Source organism: Mastigoproctus giganteus, chromosome 3, assembly GCF_048544385.1.
Source record: "Mastigoproctus giganteus isolate SK-2022 chromosome 3, ASM4854438v1, whole genome shotgun sequence".
Classification (NCBI taxonomy): Eukaryota; Metazoa; Arthropoda; class Arachnida; order Uropygi; family Thelyphonidae; genus Mastigoproctus; species Mastigoproctus giganteus.
This window is the reverse complement of record NC_143577.1, coordinates 104,967,571-104,984,551: the sequence shown is the minus strand read 5'-3', so window position 1 is coordinate 104,984,551 and position 16,981 is coordinate 104,967,571. Positions and strand designations below refer to the sequence as shown.

Genomic DNA, 16,981 nt, shown 5'->3' with positions numbered 1-16,981 from the left:
TTTAATTTCCCAGATATTGACTGGAACTTGTGGTTTGGGCACATGCACACTAGCAAGGCTTTTGTGGATTTATTGAATGGTTGTTTTCTACAGCAGCATGTTCAGGAGGCAACCAGATGGAGTAATACTCTTGATCTTATTATCAATAGATTATTCATTCATGAGATACAATTAAAACGATGCCTTTACATTATATATGAAGTTAAAATATATGGGTAAACTATGGTGTATCTACACCGATATTATATAGTTAATTACCTAAACCCATAAGAAATTATGCCTTGTGCATTTCATCTTCTAATACATTATTATTACCTACACCATTTGGCATCTCTCCTATTGTGGAAATAACTTCGCAACTGTGATGGCATGTTGCATTACCAGGTACCTGCCCACCCAATGATGATGATGAAGCCCGCTAGCTTTGAAACGATCGTCTGGGTGGTGGTATCCACTGAAAATAAATAACAGTAGTCTTCTCTACTAGAGAAGCATTATTTATTTGAAGTAGTGCAATACCAGCTATCTCGTTGTGAAGGCACCCATAATATGAGATACAATTAAAATGATGCCTTAAGACTACATATGTAGTTCAAATTTATGGGTAAACTATGGTGTATCTACACCGATTTTATATAGTAGATTATTCATGCCTTAAGAATCTGCAGATAAAGGAACCACTAGGTGGCAGTGATCACAGTGTGCTGATGTGGGATTTTATTATTATTATTATTATTATTACTACTAGGCATATAGTACAAGAAAGCCTTACAAAAAAAATTTCTGCGTTACCCTGAGAGAGAGAAAGAGCTAGAAGTAGAAGGGAATCACCAAGAAAGAGAAGAATGATGATATCCAGCTCTTTTTTTTTACTCAAAGAGGTAACTACCATTAAAATGTTTTTGTTTTCGTAAAGGTAAATATGGTGGTCTGAGACAGTTTTTAAATTCTATACAGTGGGACCAGCTGATGATTAGCATTTCCATTAGCAAAGGTACATGATACAAGAGAGCAAGCTTATATAGCATCAGCCAAAAAAAAAAAAAAAAACACACCTTATTTCACCCATCCACTCGCTCCAAATGTTTGTCAAGTTCTGCCCTGAATCTACTTAAGCTATCAACCTCCACAACGACAGATGGCAGTTTGTTCATGCAATAAACCACCCGCCGGCTAAAGCCAAACCTCCGCACATCCATCCCACAACCGCCCCTCCCCAATTCCAATTTATGCCCCCTCAGATGACCACTCTGAGCAAGAGGAAGAATTCCCTCAGCATTGAGAATGCTCAAACAATTCAAGGCCCCATACACCTCAATCAGATCGCCCCACAGGTGCCCAGTCCCCAGACACTGCAACTTGCAAAACTTAAGCCCCTCCCCGCAAAAGCAACCCCTTGTCCACTCACTAATCTTGCTGACCCTCCCCGCACACGTTCCAACAGCTTACTGTAACTCTCACGGTTTGACATTTGAAGTTATGTATAGTACAGTATAGTTGAATATTAAATAGTCATTCATTCGGTGAAGTGTACTGTTCAGGTGCTTCGTTTCTTCACTGGTAAGTATCGGCAAAGTTTACTAAATACTAAAGAAATATGTTAAATCACTTTCCGGAAATCTTTTGTCGGCACGTAAATTCAATCGTTTTCTACATTTCCTCGAAATGAGCCATAATAAAAATAACTGGACACCGTTTATTTGAAGTAAGCGGTAGGCACTAATAAGCAGCGTAAGCTATAAGCTTGCCTACTTGACAATGACAATGTAAGATCCTACAAATTTAAAATAAAAATAATTGTTTTGCTAGAAGTAATGTTAAAGTTTGAAGAACGCTAGATTTAGTGATGGGATAGTTTAAGCGTGAGAATTGAGAATAGTAGCAAAGTGGTAAACAAGTAATTCAAATAATATGAGAGTGCAAACAGGAACAGCAGGACTAAGTAAAGGGGTGCCATTTGAGAACGGGCGTGAAGGGGTTGCTTAAGGAAGAACAATAAGACGTGAAACGGAATTATGCGAGGCGCCTCCTTTGATCTATGACACTGTTGGAGCCAAAACAGGAAATGAGTGGACGTCCAGTGTTCGCTTCAAATTAAAAACGGTGTCGGGCTGACTGATTTTTGGGTGTTGGGACACTTTTAGAGAGAAAGGTGTGAAACGAAAATGAGTGTTTTTGGAGGTTGCCGGTGGACATGAAAGGGTCATACTGCCTGTGAGAAAAAATAAGACAGTTCGAGAAATGGGTTGGTCTGCACGCTAGGGAGACAACTTGGGAGAATTGTGTTGGCAAATGGAAAGGAACGTAAATTTAAACAGAGGGAAAGGATTGGTTGGGGGAGGCGTGCCAAACTTGAGGGGAAGAGTGAAGTGCGGGGAAAGAAAATTTGAGAGAAAAGAGCATGCTGTATCTGACTTCTGTATGGTGTGGTCAAAGGGGAGAAAGAAGGTCATGAGTGCAGGTTGAAGTGGAGGTAGGTGAGTTTGGTAATGTAGGCCCTTGTAAAGAGAATGAGCCAGGTATGTACACCTGTGAATATATCGTCTACAGAAGAAGGTGCATCATGTCACGAGTACCCGAGAAGTGAAAGTAAGCCTGTCAGGTTCGAAAGAAAACCGGAGTGCCCCCAGCAGTCTCGAAGGAAAACCGGAGTGCCCAAGGATCTGAAGTAAGCCTATCTGCCTCGAAGGAAAACCGGAGAGCCCAAGAAACTGATCAGCCGCGTGGGAAACCAGAACGCGAGGACATTGGAAGTAGTGGCGAAGTCGGAAAGTAAGTCTGTTCCTTGTTTCTATATTGAATCCTGACCTCAAGGACTCATAACCTAGCTCTGTAAGCCATTGAGTGATAGTCCTTGTAAAAGAAAGGAACATTCCTGCTGTTAATGATAATGAAATAATGTAAGGGTGGTTCAGGAGTAGCAAAATCAAAGTAATAATGTAAAGAAATTATATTTATAAGGGTAGTACTGTAAGGATAGGTTAACCTATGTCATTAAATTAGGCCAAGTGCCAAACAAGGTAACATATCAGATGAGGTGCAAAGAGAAATAAATTTTATTAATAGATAAACCTCATGAGTAAAGAGGGATGACTAAGGTGATAACTAGGGTGGCTAGGGTATTAATTCAGGCAGAATGGGTGATCTATAAGGAATATTATTGAGATAAGAGGGTACCAGATAATACGTTTTATGTGTGAGAGGCTAAAACAAAGATTCAAAAGGAGTAACAAGAGCTGAAGTAAATATTATTGATGTAAGAGAAAGAAAGAAAAAAAAAATGGTAAGGTAAGAGAATGATTGAGTAATCATTCTGGAGTCAATTTTATGTAAAATACAACTGATACAAACTGATGTTAATAATTCTCATATTGAGAATAACTGAGAAGAGGAGAGAGAGAGAGAGAGAGAGAGAGAGAGAGAGAGAGAGAGAGAGAGAGACAAGACAGTGTAGTGTATTGTAGCATGGTTTACATATGTATATGAAATTAGGAAGCTTGTATGTAATTATTTGTTTCTTTTATGTAAATGCTGTATTTATGTAAATGTTGTATGCTCATTAACAGAATTGTGTGTGTGTCCTGATATGAAGGGTGGCTCCTAGACATAAGTCCATCTCCACATATTACTCCTGTGATAGCTCAGAACCTCTGCAAAACAGGCCTGCAAAATAGAGTGTTATGTCAGGCCATTTCGCCACCAGGGACTAACCAACACTTAGATCAACCATTCTCTGTGTGTGTGCTGTAATGCACGATTGTGGTTCCCGCCCTGCCCCAAAAAATAAAATTAAAATTACAGCTAATGCCATCTATCAAGAGATAAACAAACCTTTTTATTTCCCCCCAAATCAGAACACGCCTCCGTCTCCGCAAAATCGGTTCATATTGTTTGGATCCATCCCCACGAATTTCGTTCAAATCGTCCTCCATTACTACTCGCATGGTCCCAAGTCTCTAAAGCCTGACTCTGGCACTCATTTACCATACAGTATTTTTACCATACAGTTGTTTTGTATATTTATCAATGATATTGATGAAGGTATATCAGGCTTAATGTCGAAGTTTTCAGATGATACAAAGGTTGGCAGGGTTGTTAATGACAGTAATGGCAGTGTGCTACTGCAACAGGATCTAGATAATTTGGGCAGATGGGCTAAGAAGTGGCAACTGAAGTTTAACCTTGACAAATGCAAAGTACTGCATATGGGTAGAAGTAACCCCAGAGAAACGTACCAACTGTGTGGTACTACACTTAAGGTGGTAGAAAATGAAAAAGACCTGGGAGTAATTGTGCAGGCAGATATGAAGTTTTCTGAGCAATGCAGACAGGCTGCCAGGGCAGGTCATGGGGTTTTGTCAATGATATATAGGAATTTTGCTAGCAGGGAAAAGGAGGTGATTATCCCTCTGTATAAGGCAATGGTCAGGCCACGCCTTGAGTACTGCGTACAGGTCTGGAAGCCTCATTTTAGGAAGGATGTAGATTTACTTGAGCGTGTACAGAGAAGGGCAACAAGATTGGTGAGGGGAATGAAGGGATCCTCTTACCAAGAGAGGCTTAAGTTCTGCAAATTGCAATGGCTGGGAACTAGGCACCTGCACGGTGATCTGATTGAGGTATATAAGGCCTTGCATGGGTTGAGCACGTTGAATTCTGATGGGATCCTTCCACTTGTTCAGATTACGAACCTAAGGGGGCATAAATTCAAATTAAGAAAAGACAGATGTAGAATAGATGTGCGGAAATATGCCTTTAGCCAGCGGGTGGTTAATTGCTGGAACAAACTTCCATCTGTTGTTGTGGAAGTTGATAGGTTGAATAAATTTAAGGAGGAACTGGACAGGCATTTGGAGAGAATGGTGTGATTTTTTTTTTTTTTTTTTGTTGGCTGATGCTGCATAAGCTCATACATTTGCTTTCTTGCATCACATGCCACTACTACTACTACTACTACTACTACCTGCAATCTCCTATGGAGTTGGCATATGGTCACATGGCACAGCCATAGTAAGAAACAGGGCAAAAGTAAACTGTATTCAAAGAACAATTCCATTAACAATAACCAGAGCATGTTGTACAGTGAGTATCCCAGCTTTTCAAGTTTTGGCCAGCATTCTACCACTACATCTGGAATTAGCATAGAAACGGCTATATTATATTATAGACTGAAAAAAAAAAAGGGATCCCAATGAAATTCATAGGAATTACCCCAAATTTTGCCAATGACATCAAGGCAGAAAGAAAACAAATTGCATTCCAATTACATCAAATATGGCAAACCGAATGGGAGCAAGAAACAAAAGGTGCTGTCACCAGAAGGTTTCTTGCCTCAGGTGGCTATGGTAATCCCTAAGCCACCTAAGTGGTATGCTCCAGGGCTGTTTACAACATATTTATTGACTGGTCAAGGAGATGTGGCATATGCAAGAAGTAACGACCATCCCGATCGTCGTGTCAACCACCGTTATTGTGTCAAAGACCTTACATAGCAGCCTAGCAACAATAGGTCTTCCCGAGAACACCTACAAGGAACACCTGTAGGACAGTCAGAGAGTTCCTCGACTAACAGTAACACCAGTCATTACAACCACCCTATGTACTTGGTAGCGGTATCCGCCAAGGGGTGGAATCCCCCAATCAGGGAGAAATAATATGAGCAACAAACATAATAATAATACAATACAATTTATTTTTATCAAGAGAATTTGTTTACAATAAATGAACTTGTTAAGAAAAGAAGTAAATTTATTGACAACAGGTTGTTATTCTTCATTTACAACAGTTTTTGCATACAAATTTTTTATCTAACAGAAAAGATAATGAAATCACAACACATGGTACATTCCACACTGCAAACAGAGATAGAATTTATCTGCATAGCAATTCTAATCCACTGTATCATTGAGTATCAAAAATTTTCTTATTAAGAATTTTAATTTGGAGCTAGAATAACTTCTCCTGAGTCTGAAATCTACACTAGCCAACAAGTTTTTTATTATATTCATTGTATGCCTATCTCCAAATGTATTTTGTACCCTACTGCGAGGCAAAACAATTGCTTTTGGGTTCCTTAAATTATGTGAGACATTTCTTTGCAGATTGACTCTTAAAAAATAGTGTTAAGATTTTTCAAGATTAAATTTAACTTCAGATTTTGAACTGGATAAAGTATTTTATCCAGGCCCGGCCCGAACAAAAGCGGAACCCGGTGCAAAGTTGGCTTGCGGGGCCTTAATACAAATTCGTACAACAAAATAATTTATTGCATTTTGATATTTATTACATTGCGCAAATTGGTTTAGTAAGGATTACATGAAAATGATAAATAATTAAATTATTTTAATAAAATTAACATTTCAATCACAAAAAAATCATTAATAAATCAAATAAGAAAAATAATTGCTTCATGCGACTTAATCGAATAAGGTCACAATATGCGACTTTTGTTTCATTTTCTTACATGTTTTATAGCAAATTCGTTGATAATATCATCATAATTTAGTTTTTTGGCTATTTCGGATTCGATAGATAAAATGGCTAAGGAGGTAAATCGTTCTTGACTAATGCTAGATCGCAAGTAATTTTTTATTATTTTCAATCTTGAGAAAGATCTTTCTGCAGATGCGACGGTAATTGGTAAGGTTAATATAATTTTCAGAACAGTAACAAAATTTGGATACAATTCAAATAAATTATTTTTCAGTAAATATTGTAATATTGTGATCCTGGAAGGCAACATTCGACGACAAATTTTGATTTCATTAAATAAATCAATATCGTCTTGCAAGGTCGCATTAAAGTCTTTGCAACATTTAAGAAGTTCGTTTTCAGTCAGTTTTTGAATATTATCCGAATTATATAAAAAAACCATATGATGTCTCATGTTCGTGATAAATTTCGAATCTTTTCTTAAAAGAAATAATTGCACTATCGATTATGACTAGAAAATATTGAATTCTTAAATATTCTTCGCCTGATGAAATAGGCTGATCGGTTCCTTCATAACAAAATTGTTTTGTTTTTCGTCCAGTTCTTTGATTCTTAAATTCAGATGTCACTTGTAATTCTTCAGCTATTTCCTTTGCAGTTATTAAAGAAGATTTGAATCCCGATTCACGATACTGTTCAAAAAAATTTAAAAGGCCTTTAAATGTGATTTTTAAATGTGATTTTGGCGTACCGATATCTATATTTGAATTTTGAAATATCTTGCTCAAAATATTTACTTCATTCAGTATTTTATTAAGTTTGGTTATTTGGTCATACCAAATGACCAAACTTAATAAAAATTCAAATGAAGTTTATTTTCGATTCATTGGATTTCGTTTTCGTGTCACTTGTATGTTCATAAAGGTATTTCAAAGCTAGAGAAAATTGTGGTACTGTACTTTTTATTTCACACTTTCGAGGCGACATTCCCACCTCGTTTCTGACAGTGGTTTTGGAGTAAGATGTTTGACATGCTCTTTTATATATTCCAGCATATCACAGAACTTGCAAAAATATTATACAGGGTGATTCACTACCAGTGCGACAAACTTGCAGGAGGTGTAGGGGGCACAAAGACGAATCGGAATCACATAGCATTGCAGGGTCCGAAATGCCTTCGTCATGTGGTAGAGGATGTTGAATGGGAAGTCGCATGAACAGCGATCCTGCTGAAAGTCAGCATTTGCGAACCAATTCCCAAGGCAGTAGGATGGATGAGTATTCAAACGTTGAACTGGCCGACATGCACCTCGCGTATGGAGCTGCGGACTGTAACAGGCGTGCCGCTCTGCGCTTGTACCAGCGTTTCCCACACAGGCATGCTCCTCATCATACGATTTTCGCACGTGTGCACAGGTTACGTGAGACTGGTTGTTTCACGAGGTACCATGAATCGAGAGCGAACGACGAGGACGCCAGACAATGAGAATGTCCTACATCTTGCAGAAGGCAATTCGAGTACAAGTACTCGAGCGATAGGCCAACGATTAGGTATTTCCCAATCCACTGTATGGAGGATACTGTCAACAAACCTAATGAGTTCATACCATCTGCAACGCATCCAATCATTGGAGCCTGCAGAATATCCACTCTGGAGGACTTTTGCTATTTGGTTTTTTCAACAGAAACGGTTCGCAAATGCTAACTTCCAGCGGGATCACTGTTCACGCGACCTCCCATTCAATGTCCTCTACCGCATGACGAAGGCATTTTGGACCCTGCAATGCTGTGATTCCGATTCGTCTGTGCCCCCTACACCTCCTGCAAGTTTGTCGCACTGGTAGTGAATCACCCTGTATATGCTTTGTAAAATCCCAAAAAATGAATTTGCAAGAGAAGATAATTTTGAAATGTCTCCAAGAACTAAATTCAAATTATGACTTCCGCAGGGCATATACTGTGCTTTGGTATTCTTTTGCAGGATAAGTGCTTTGGTCAAACCAGTATTATTAACTGAAAATTTGTCGACTTTTTGAATAATTTCGAATTCACTCGATCTCCCAAAGGTAGAAAGCGAAAAAGGGCCGAGAAAACCTAGTCGGTGGTATATATATATATATATATATATATAGTCTTTAGAGTATGATAACTATGCAAACGCTGGCAACATATAATCGTACGTCTGAGCGACTTGTAAGGAGAGATATTTTAAATATATTTGAATGAAAATATATTTTTCCATGTTCTTTGGAGAATTCTTGGCGGGCTTTCAGATAATGTTAATAACATGATTACTGACATTTTAGTTCTTGTGTATATTAAAAATATGACCATTTCATGGCGATGTTGCTAGATTTTGCGACAGTATTAAAACAACAAAAAAACGAAACCATTTTTATTTTGGAAAATCAGTCAGCGGCGCAGGGCCTTCAGAAACGCGGGACCTTGTGCGCTTGCACCCCCCTCGGGCCAGCTCTGATTTTATATTTCAACAAAAATTGTCTTCTCTTATTCATGTCATTTCAAAAGTTTGTCCCCATTATAAGTCTCAAAATCCTGTTAATTAAGTTGTTTATTATCTTTATTTCAGTTATATTTGCTAGTGCCCATACATTTACTAAATAATTGAGTTGGGAGTCCACTAATGCATAATATAAGGTAACTTTAGTTCTAAGATTTAATTTATTCTTAATGTAATAAAAAAAGTACACATAAAATCTCATTTTTTTTTGTACAAATTTGTTATATGCATTGCCCAACTTAGACTGTAGTCAATCCATAACCCATGGTAACAATGATTTGAAACTTCTTCCACAGTAAGACATTTGCAATTCTGGAAATTCTGATCATGTAGGCATTCATGTTTATATAATTTAATAGAGAGATGAATGTCCAAGTTTTGATGAGCAGGTCTAATTACAAAATATTTTGTTTTTTTCAAAGCTGAGTGCTAATTTATTATCATGCAACCAAGTTTGTAAATGTATTACATATACAAACTTGGCTATAAATCTTTAGCCATTTTTGTTAGGTTCTTTCCAATTGTATATAAGATTATATCATCTGCATAAATTTTTATAAAGGAGTTCTTTATTACTTTGAATATGTCATTTATACAGATGTTGAACATGATTAGCCCTGCATGAGTGCCCTGGGGTACTCCTCTCTTTACATTACATGATTTTCCCTTTGTATTTTATACTTTAACTGTTATTTTTCTTTTGGTTAAATAACATGCTAAGAGTTGATTGATTCTTCCCCTTATACCATATTTCAGTAATTTTTGTTGTAATATTGGGATATCAATTAAGTCATATGCTTTGGTCAAATCTATAAATAAAATCATTATGAAGTTATTGTTGTTTAAATGTAAGTTAAAAGAGTCTACTAAATTCCCTAATAATGTCTGTGTGCTCTTGCCCTTCTGATATGAGAATACAGTTCTTTAACAGTCCATATTGATGTAAATATTTGCTTATATGGGAAAAAATATAATTTTCTATTATCTTATTTATAACTGACTGTATTGTTATTGGTCTATAATTGCAAAAGTCATCTGGTGATCCCTTTTTATATATAGGAATTACCTTAAATGAAAAGTAAATTTGTAGAATAGCTTCCAGACTCTAACATCCATGCTATATGCTCCACCAAGAGAACAGAGAACTGTTCTTTATTTCTCTTTACTTCGGTTACTGTAATACAGTCCAGTCCATAAGATTTCTTGTTCTTTAACTGTTCTATAATCTTAAGAATCTCAGTATGTTGTGTTAAGACTACACAAGAGTTCACTATCTGAGGAAGACTATCTTGTTGATTAAAAGAGTTTTGACAATAACGAATATAATATCTATTGAGATCTAATACAGCTTTGGCAAACCTATTTGCAGCCTCATATTATTTGTTTGTACCAGAAATCTGTTCTAATAGTGTTTTAATTTGATTTCCCCCTGATAATTTCTTCGCTGTACTTAACAGGTTATTTATAATGTTCCATTTATCCTTTTGAGTTATTTGCTTATCCATAAAAAGTTGATTGTAATAAGTGTTTTTTTTTTCTAATCATACCTGTCAATTTATTTCTGAGCGTTTTATAATTGTGATAATGTTCTATCTTTGATGGACAATTTCTATACTGCCTGAAGTATTTATCCCTTTGTACCATTAATTCTTCTATTTTGTTAGTCATCCAAGGTTACTTAAGCTTAATCCTGCTACTCCTAGAATTTATGTTGCAAGCTGAGTGATTTACTTTTCTCTCTCTATAAAACCTAGAATTGTTTATCATTTGTATTATCTTATTTGAAAAGACATTTACATTTGTTGTGTAAGGTACTTGCTCTTGTATTAACATATTATCTATGTTCTGTTTCAGTTTACCTGTTGATAAATAATTTTTCTTCATAACATTTGTTAATTTTATATCTTCACATGGATGTTGTTTTGAGTACATATCCACTATTAGTATACATGTTCTGTGATCTGAAAATTGATTTAGTAATATGTAAGAATTAGTATACTTTAACTTTATATTTGTTATGAGGTGATTAAAGCAAGAGCTTACTGTTCTATCTCCCTCTATCCTTTATTGCCTAGTTATTCCAAATAAGGTATGTTCAAATCCATAATTGTTTAAGATGGCAGAGTATCTGAGTAACACATTATCAGTTTCATCGATTAGTAAATTAATATTAAAATCTCCTACTAGTATGGTCTTATCAGCCTGTATGTCATCCCATAGCATAATTATGTTATCTAATTCAATCAGGAAACTGTTTATAGAATTTGATGGTGGCCTATGAAAAGCACAAATCATGAATGTGTTTTCTGGATCTTCTCCTAATAATTTGACACAGCAGTTTTCACAAGACTGAGTTAAGTGGTAAACCTGTACTGCCTTAAAGCATATTCTATAGTATATTATTATTCCTCCACCCCCTTCTCAAATCTCTTAACATATAGACCTTGTCATAACCTTGTATGTTATAATTAAAAATTTCATCACTTTTTATGTTAACCTCTGTGAAAACTATACATGAAATATATTCTTTCATTGCATTTATATATTGCAAGAAATTAAACCAATTTTTTCATAATGACCTGATATTCAGAGCTACCAGAAAGAACTGATTTTTATCAATTATAAGAGCTTGAATATTCGGATTATTTAAAAAGTGTAAAGGTGAATTAAAAATCTGTGATTCCTCAAAAATCATACCTGATGTCTTAATTTTACCTTAGGTCTAGATTTCAAGAAATTTCAATTATACACAATAAAAGAGCCTATTTTATATACTGCAGATCTTTTGAACTCAAAATTCTTATGGCTCCTGATGATTTATTCTTCTTCACATAAATCCTTCCATGTTTTAACCATAAAAATTTGTAACTGTGAGTTTTTACTTTTTTTTTTTTTTTCCCCAAAACAACTGCTTGAGGTGAGTTGTTAAGTGGTCATTTATGTAGATTGGAATATTGGAGGTTAGGCTGGTGAAGGCAGATTATGAGAAATCTTTGGCAAAGGATGCTAAGAAAAACAGCAAGGATTTCTTTACATATATAAACTCTAAAAGGAAGGGGATGAATCTGATTGGTCCACTTGATATTGATGGTTTGACTGTTGATGATCCTGCTCAGATAGCAAACAAACTGAATGAGAATTTTGCATCTACATTCACACGAGGAGTTATTAAGGTTTGAAAATGACAGAAGGTTATCAAATTGTAACAGGGTGCTTAATGATTTTGTAATAACTGAGACAAAAGTGGAGGAGAAATTGGTGAAGTTACACATAAGAAAGGCACCTGGGGTCGATGGAATCTATCCAGTTATATTAAAGGAGGAAAACCCTTAGTCATAATTATGACAGCATCCTTGGACTCAGGGGAGGTCCCCACAGACTGGAGATGTGCAAATGTGTCCCCAATTCACAAAGGGGGATCGAAGGGTGACACGAGTAATTACAGACCAGTTAGTTTAACTTCTGTTCGGGGAAAAATAATGGAGTCACTGGTTAAAGATGCATTGCAGGATCATCTAGACAAGACTGAAGCAATAATTCAGACACAGCATGGGTTTGTTAAGTGAAAGTCTTGTCTGACAAATTTGATTGGTTATTATGATGTGGTTACAAAGGAACTGGATGCAAAAAATAATTTTGATATCATATACTTGGATTTCAGGAAAGCTTTTGACACTGTTGCGCATGGAAGACTACTGTACAAATTGGAGCAGAATGGTATTAAGGCTAAGTTGCTACAATGGATAAAAGGATGGTTGAGTGGGAGAAGAGAGAGGGTGGTAATCAATGGGTGCTGCTCTTTGTGGACTAATGTTATTAGTGGAGTCCCACAGGGTTCGGTGTTGGGTCCACTGTTGTTTTGTATATTTATCAATGATATTGATGTAGGTATATCAGGCTTAGTATCGAAGTTTGCAGATGATACAAAGGTTGGCAGGGTTGTTAATGACAGTAATGGCAGTGTGTTACTGTAGCAGGATCTAGAAAATTTGGGCAGATGAGCTGAGAAGTGTCAACTGAAGTTTAACATTGAAAAATTCAAAGTACTGCCTATGGGTAGAAGTAACCCCAGAGTTATATACCAACTGTGTGGTACTACACTTAAGGTGGTAGAAAATGAAAAAGACAGGAGTAATTGTTCAGTCAGATATGAAGTTTTCTGAGCAATGCAGACAGGCTGCCAGGGCAGGTCATGGGGTGTTTTCAATGATATACAGGAATTTTGCTAGCAGGGAAAAGGAGGTGATTGTCCCTCCCTCTGTGTAAGGCAATGGTCAGGCCACGCCCTGAGTACTGCGTGCAGGTCTGGAGGCCTCATTTTAGGAAGGATGTAGATTTGCTTGAGCGTGTACAGAGAAGGGCAACAAGATTGGTGAGGGGAATGAAGGGATCCTTTTACCAGGAGAGGCTTAAGTTCTGCAAATTGCAGCAGCTGGGGGACTAGGCACCTGCGAGATGATCTGATTGAGGTGTATAAGGCCTCGAATGGGTTGAGCACTCTGAATTCTGATGGAATTCTTCCACTTGTTCGGATTACGAACCTAAGAGGGCATAAATTGAAAAAGGACAGATGTACGGAAATTTGCCTTTAGCCAGTGGGTTGTTAATTGCTGGAACAAACTTCCATCTGTCATTGTGGAAGTTGATAGGTTAAATAAATTTAAGGAGGAACTGGACAAACATTTAGAGGGATTGTTTTGTAATTTTTTTTTAGCTGATGCTGCATAAGCTCATACACTTGCTTTCTTGCATCACATGCCACTATTACTACTATTGCTATTGTTCTGATAGACATCATTTGCTGTCAGTGGGATCTTCTTTACCACATGATTTAAAAATTTCACAATTAGTGTAGACTTGTCATTCATTTTTTTTCTTATTGTTTGGTATATAATAGTGTACTACTACTTCTTTTTGTGCTGTAGCTTCAATGCAAGCCCTAGCTACTGTATAACAAGCTTTAGATCTTGGCCTGCTAATCCAGTTAATCTTACTAGTTCTACCTTATTGGCTAACAACTGTTGTTCTTTTGAGTCAATCCTTAAGTTAAGTAAGTGGAATTTTCCTCATTTTGCTTGAATGAAGCTTCCAGATCCACAATTCTTTTGCTCATTGCAGTGTTGGAGTCCTGCAGTTTACTTATGATTTTTTTCATTTTGTCAAAGGAGATAATATTAATATTAATAATAATAATAATACAATTTTATTTATCAAGAGAATTTATTTTTATTAATAATACAATTTATTAATAAATTAATACAAATAAATTAATACAATTTATTTTTATTAATAATAATGAGGTGGAACTCCGAATGAGGGAGTAATAATAATAACAGTAAGCTCCCTTTCTTACATAACTTCTAATACTACAACTAATATTGTTTAGCAAAGGTGGCAGAAAATATAACAATTATATCTAAAAAAAGTTAGTAACGAATTGGATTACGAAGTTATTATGATGACACGTCGTCATTTATTATTACACTACGGTGATTATTTTGCATATTTCATTAAATAATATTTTTTGACAAACCTCCGGCCTATTTGTATCTGCTGCCAATCTGTATTGTAAAACTCGTGACCGAAAGCTAATAAAGGGAGGTTATTATTGATTTATTAGCGAGAAGTTTGAAATACGGTGCCACGAGACGGCGTCACTGGCTTTGCTGTCTTGATTTGTTTTAAGTTAGTGCGACCGAACGTGCGCGTGTTATTTCTGAATGTTACCAGTGAATGATTAAAAATTAGTGATATAATTTTAGAGCGAAGACGTATTCGCGTGTTTTTTCTGTGGGTCTAACCAAGCTCGTTATTAGTATACAAACCTAAGCGTGGGCAGTTCTGATATTTTGATCTCAAAAGATACAAAACGAAATTCCGAAGAAACAGAATTAACAAATATAGCATAATGTTATATGTTAGGACGTTGGTGAGAGACATCCATTTGTTATTGGCACGCCGTGCTGCATCAATTGATGAAGTTACAGCATGGGTCACCCATTGGAACTGTGAAAGGATATTTGCCGTTACAGAATCAACACATAGGACCTGTGCAACAAGTGTTGTGCAAGAATCTTTTTTAAATGGAAATTCTTCTGTATATGTTGAAGAGATGTATAAAGCATGGCAGAAAGATCCAGATAGTGTTCATAGGGTAAGCATGAGAGCCATTGAAATGAATTAACCGTTTATTGTTTTACGTAGAGCTGCTCATAGTGGCGAAATCACTCCTTGCCACAGAGATCCATGGGTAAGCACTATAAAATAAATTTCAATCTAGTCCTCCCAGAGGGATTCACCTAAGGCACTACACGTGTTCTTCAGCAACTATGTCAAACCCAAAGTCTGAGCCTCATCCCTACCCTCCGCACAGCGGCGGCAGATTTTGCGGTTTCGCCACTATGTAAAACAATAAACGGACGGATTCAAGCAGTTAGTGATTAGTAAATGATTCTGCATATATGTGTATTTGTCGTGGGTGGCATCCAACTATGTATTCTGTAGGCATACTAATCCCTTAATGTTAGCCTTGGCCAGATGTAATAAATATGTATGTGTTAGTGTGTGGAAATGTAACGTCAGGCCACTCTGCCGCCAGACAACATCCCCTATATGGGCAAATGCTGCCTGGCGCCCTTCCGTGGCAAGAGGAGCCGAGCCTGCATCAAGTAAACTGTCTGTACCACAGAGTAGTAACATACAGAATGGACACTCCCATAGATGACAATGGCAATTCCGGTTACATGTTAAAACGCATAGACAATGGAGGCCCCACTTTCAGAGCAGAGGAACAGGCCGGATCATTGCGAAGAAGTTCGCAATGTTCCTGTAGCATTTTCTAAAGTTTTGGAATTGCGTTGGACAATATATCGATTCGCTGATTACTAGTATGAAATTTTCATAATTAATTGTCATTCCAATATGAAAAAAAAAAAAAAAAAAAAACACTAATTACAGCGGAAGAATAGCGAAATATAACATAAGTAAAGGTTTCGGCAAATATATATGTCTAGGGTTACCATCTTATGCACTCATGAAAAGAGGACATTTACATGTTTTGGGGCAAATAAGAGGACAAAAAGTTCATCTTGGATTAAAAAAAAAAGAGGACAAATATATTATGTAAATAATAAAATAAAGACAATGTAAACCACATTTACTGATGTTTAGGATTCATCATCATCAGCCATTTTCCAGTTCCTTCTGTTTTGAGCACTGGCCATCCATTTACTACCCACAAACTCATGAATTTCATCTATCCATCTCCGCCTTTGTCTTCCAGGTTTTCTTCTAGCTCCTCTTGGATACCATTCTGTTATTTTCTTAGTCCATCTGTCATCATGTCTTCGAGCTATGTGTCCTGCCCAGGCCCATTTTAGTTCTTTAGTTTTGATAAGAATGTCCTTTACTTGAGTTTGTTGCCTAATCCATGTGTTTCTCTTCTTATCTAACAGTCTGATTCCCAATATGATTCGTTCCATTCTTTGCTGTGTAGTTCTCAGCTTCTCTTCCATTCTTTTGGTGAGTGCCCAAGTTTCACTTCCATAAGTCATGGTGGGGAGTATACATTGGTTCATTATTTTACGTTTCAGACAAACTGGGATATTGCTCTTCAGTATGTGACTATATTTCCTGAATGCTATCCATCCAAAATTTATTCTTCTCTTGACTTCCAGCCATTTATCATTATTACAACTAATAACTTGTCCCAGATAAGTATATGACTCCACCTTTTCAATTACTGCTCCTTCAATCTTTATTTCCCTTTCTGTGGCATACTTGTTCATCATTACTTTTGTTTTAGCCATATTCATCTTTAGTCCAAAATCCTTACTAGCTGTGCATAACTGATTAAGATTTTCCTCTAATTCGTTGGGATCGTGGCTAATGACCACAATGTCATCTGCAAATCGTAAATGGTTTAGGTACTCTCCGTTCACATTGACTCCTTTCTGCGACCAGTCTAATCTTCTGAAAGCTTCCTCAAGGGCAGCAGTAAACAGCTTCGGAGATATTGTGTCTCCTTGT

The 16,981-nt window shown here is 36.6% G+C and overlaps 1 protein-coding gene across 2 annotated transcripts in view; it reads left to right on the top strand.

The window, feature by feature from the left end:
• Positions 1–14,655: 14,655 nt before the first annotated feature.
• LOC150088199 (2-oxoglutarate dehydrogenase complex component E1-like) overlaps positions 14,656–16,981 on the top strand; it is a 497,346-nt gene continuing 495,020 nt past the window's right edge. For both annotated transcript variants that reach the window (XM_090370615.1, XM_090370616.1), the window contains exon 1: positions 14,656–15,107. In XM_090370615.1, the coding sequence (XP_090226741.1) occupies positions 14,862–15,107 (246 nt within the window). In that variant the 5' untranslated portion in view covers positions 14,656–14,861. The remainder of the gene's footprint in view (positions 15,108–16,981) is intronic.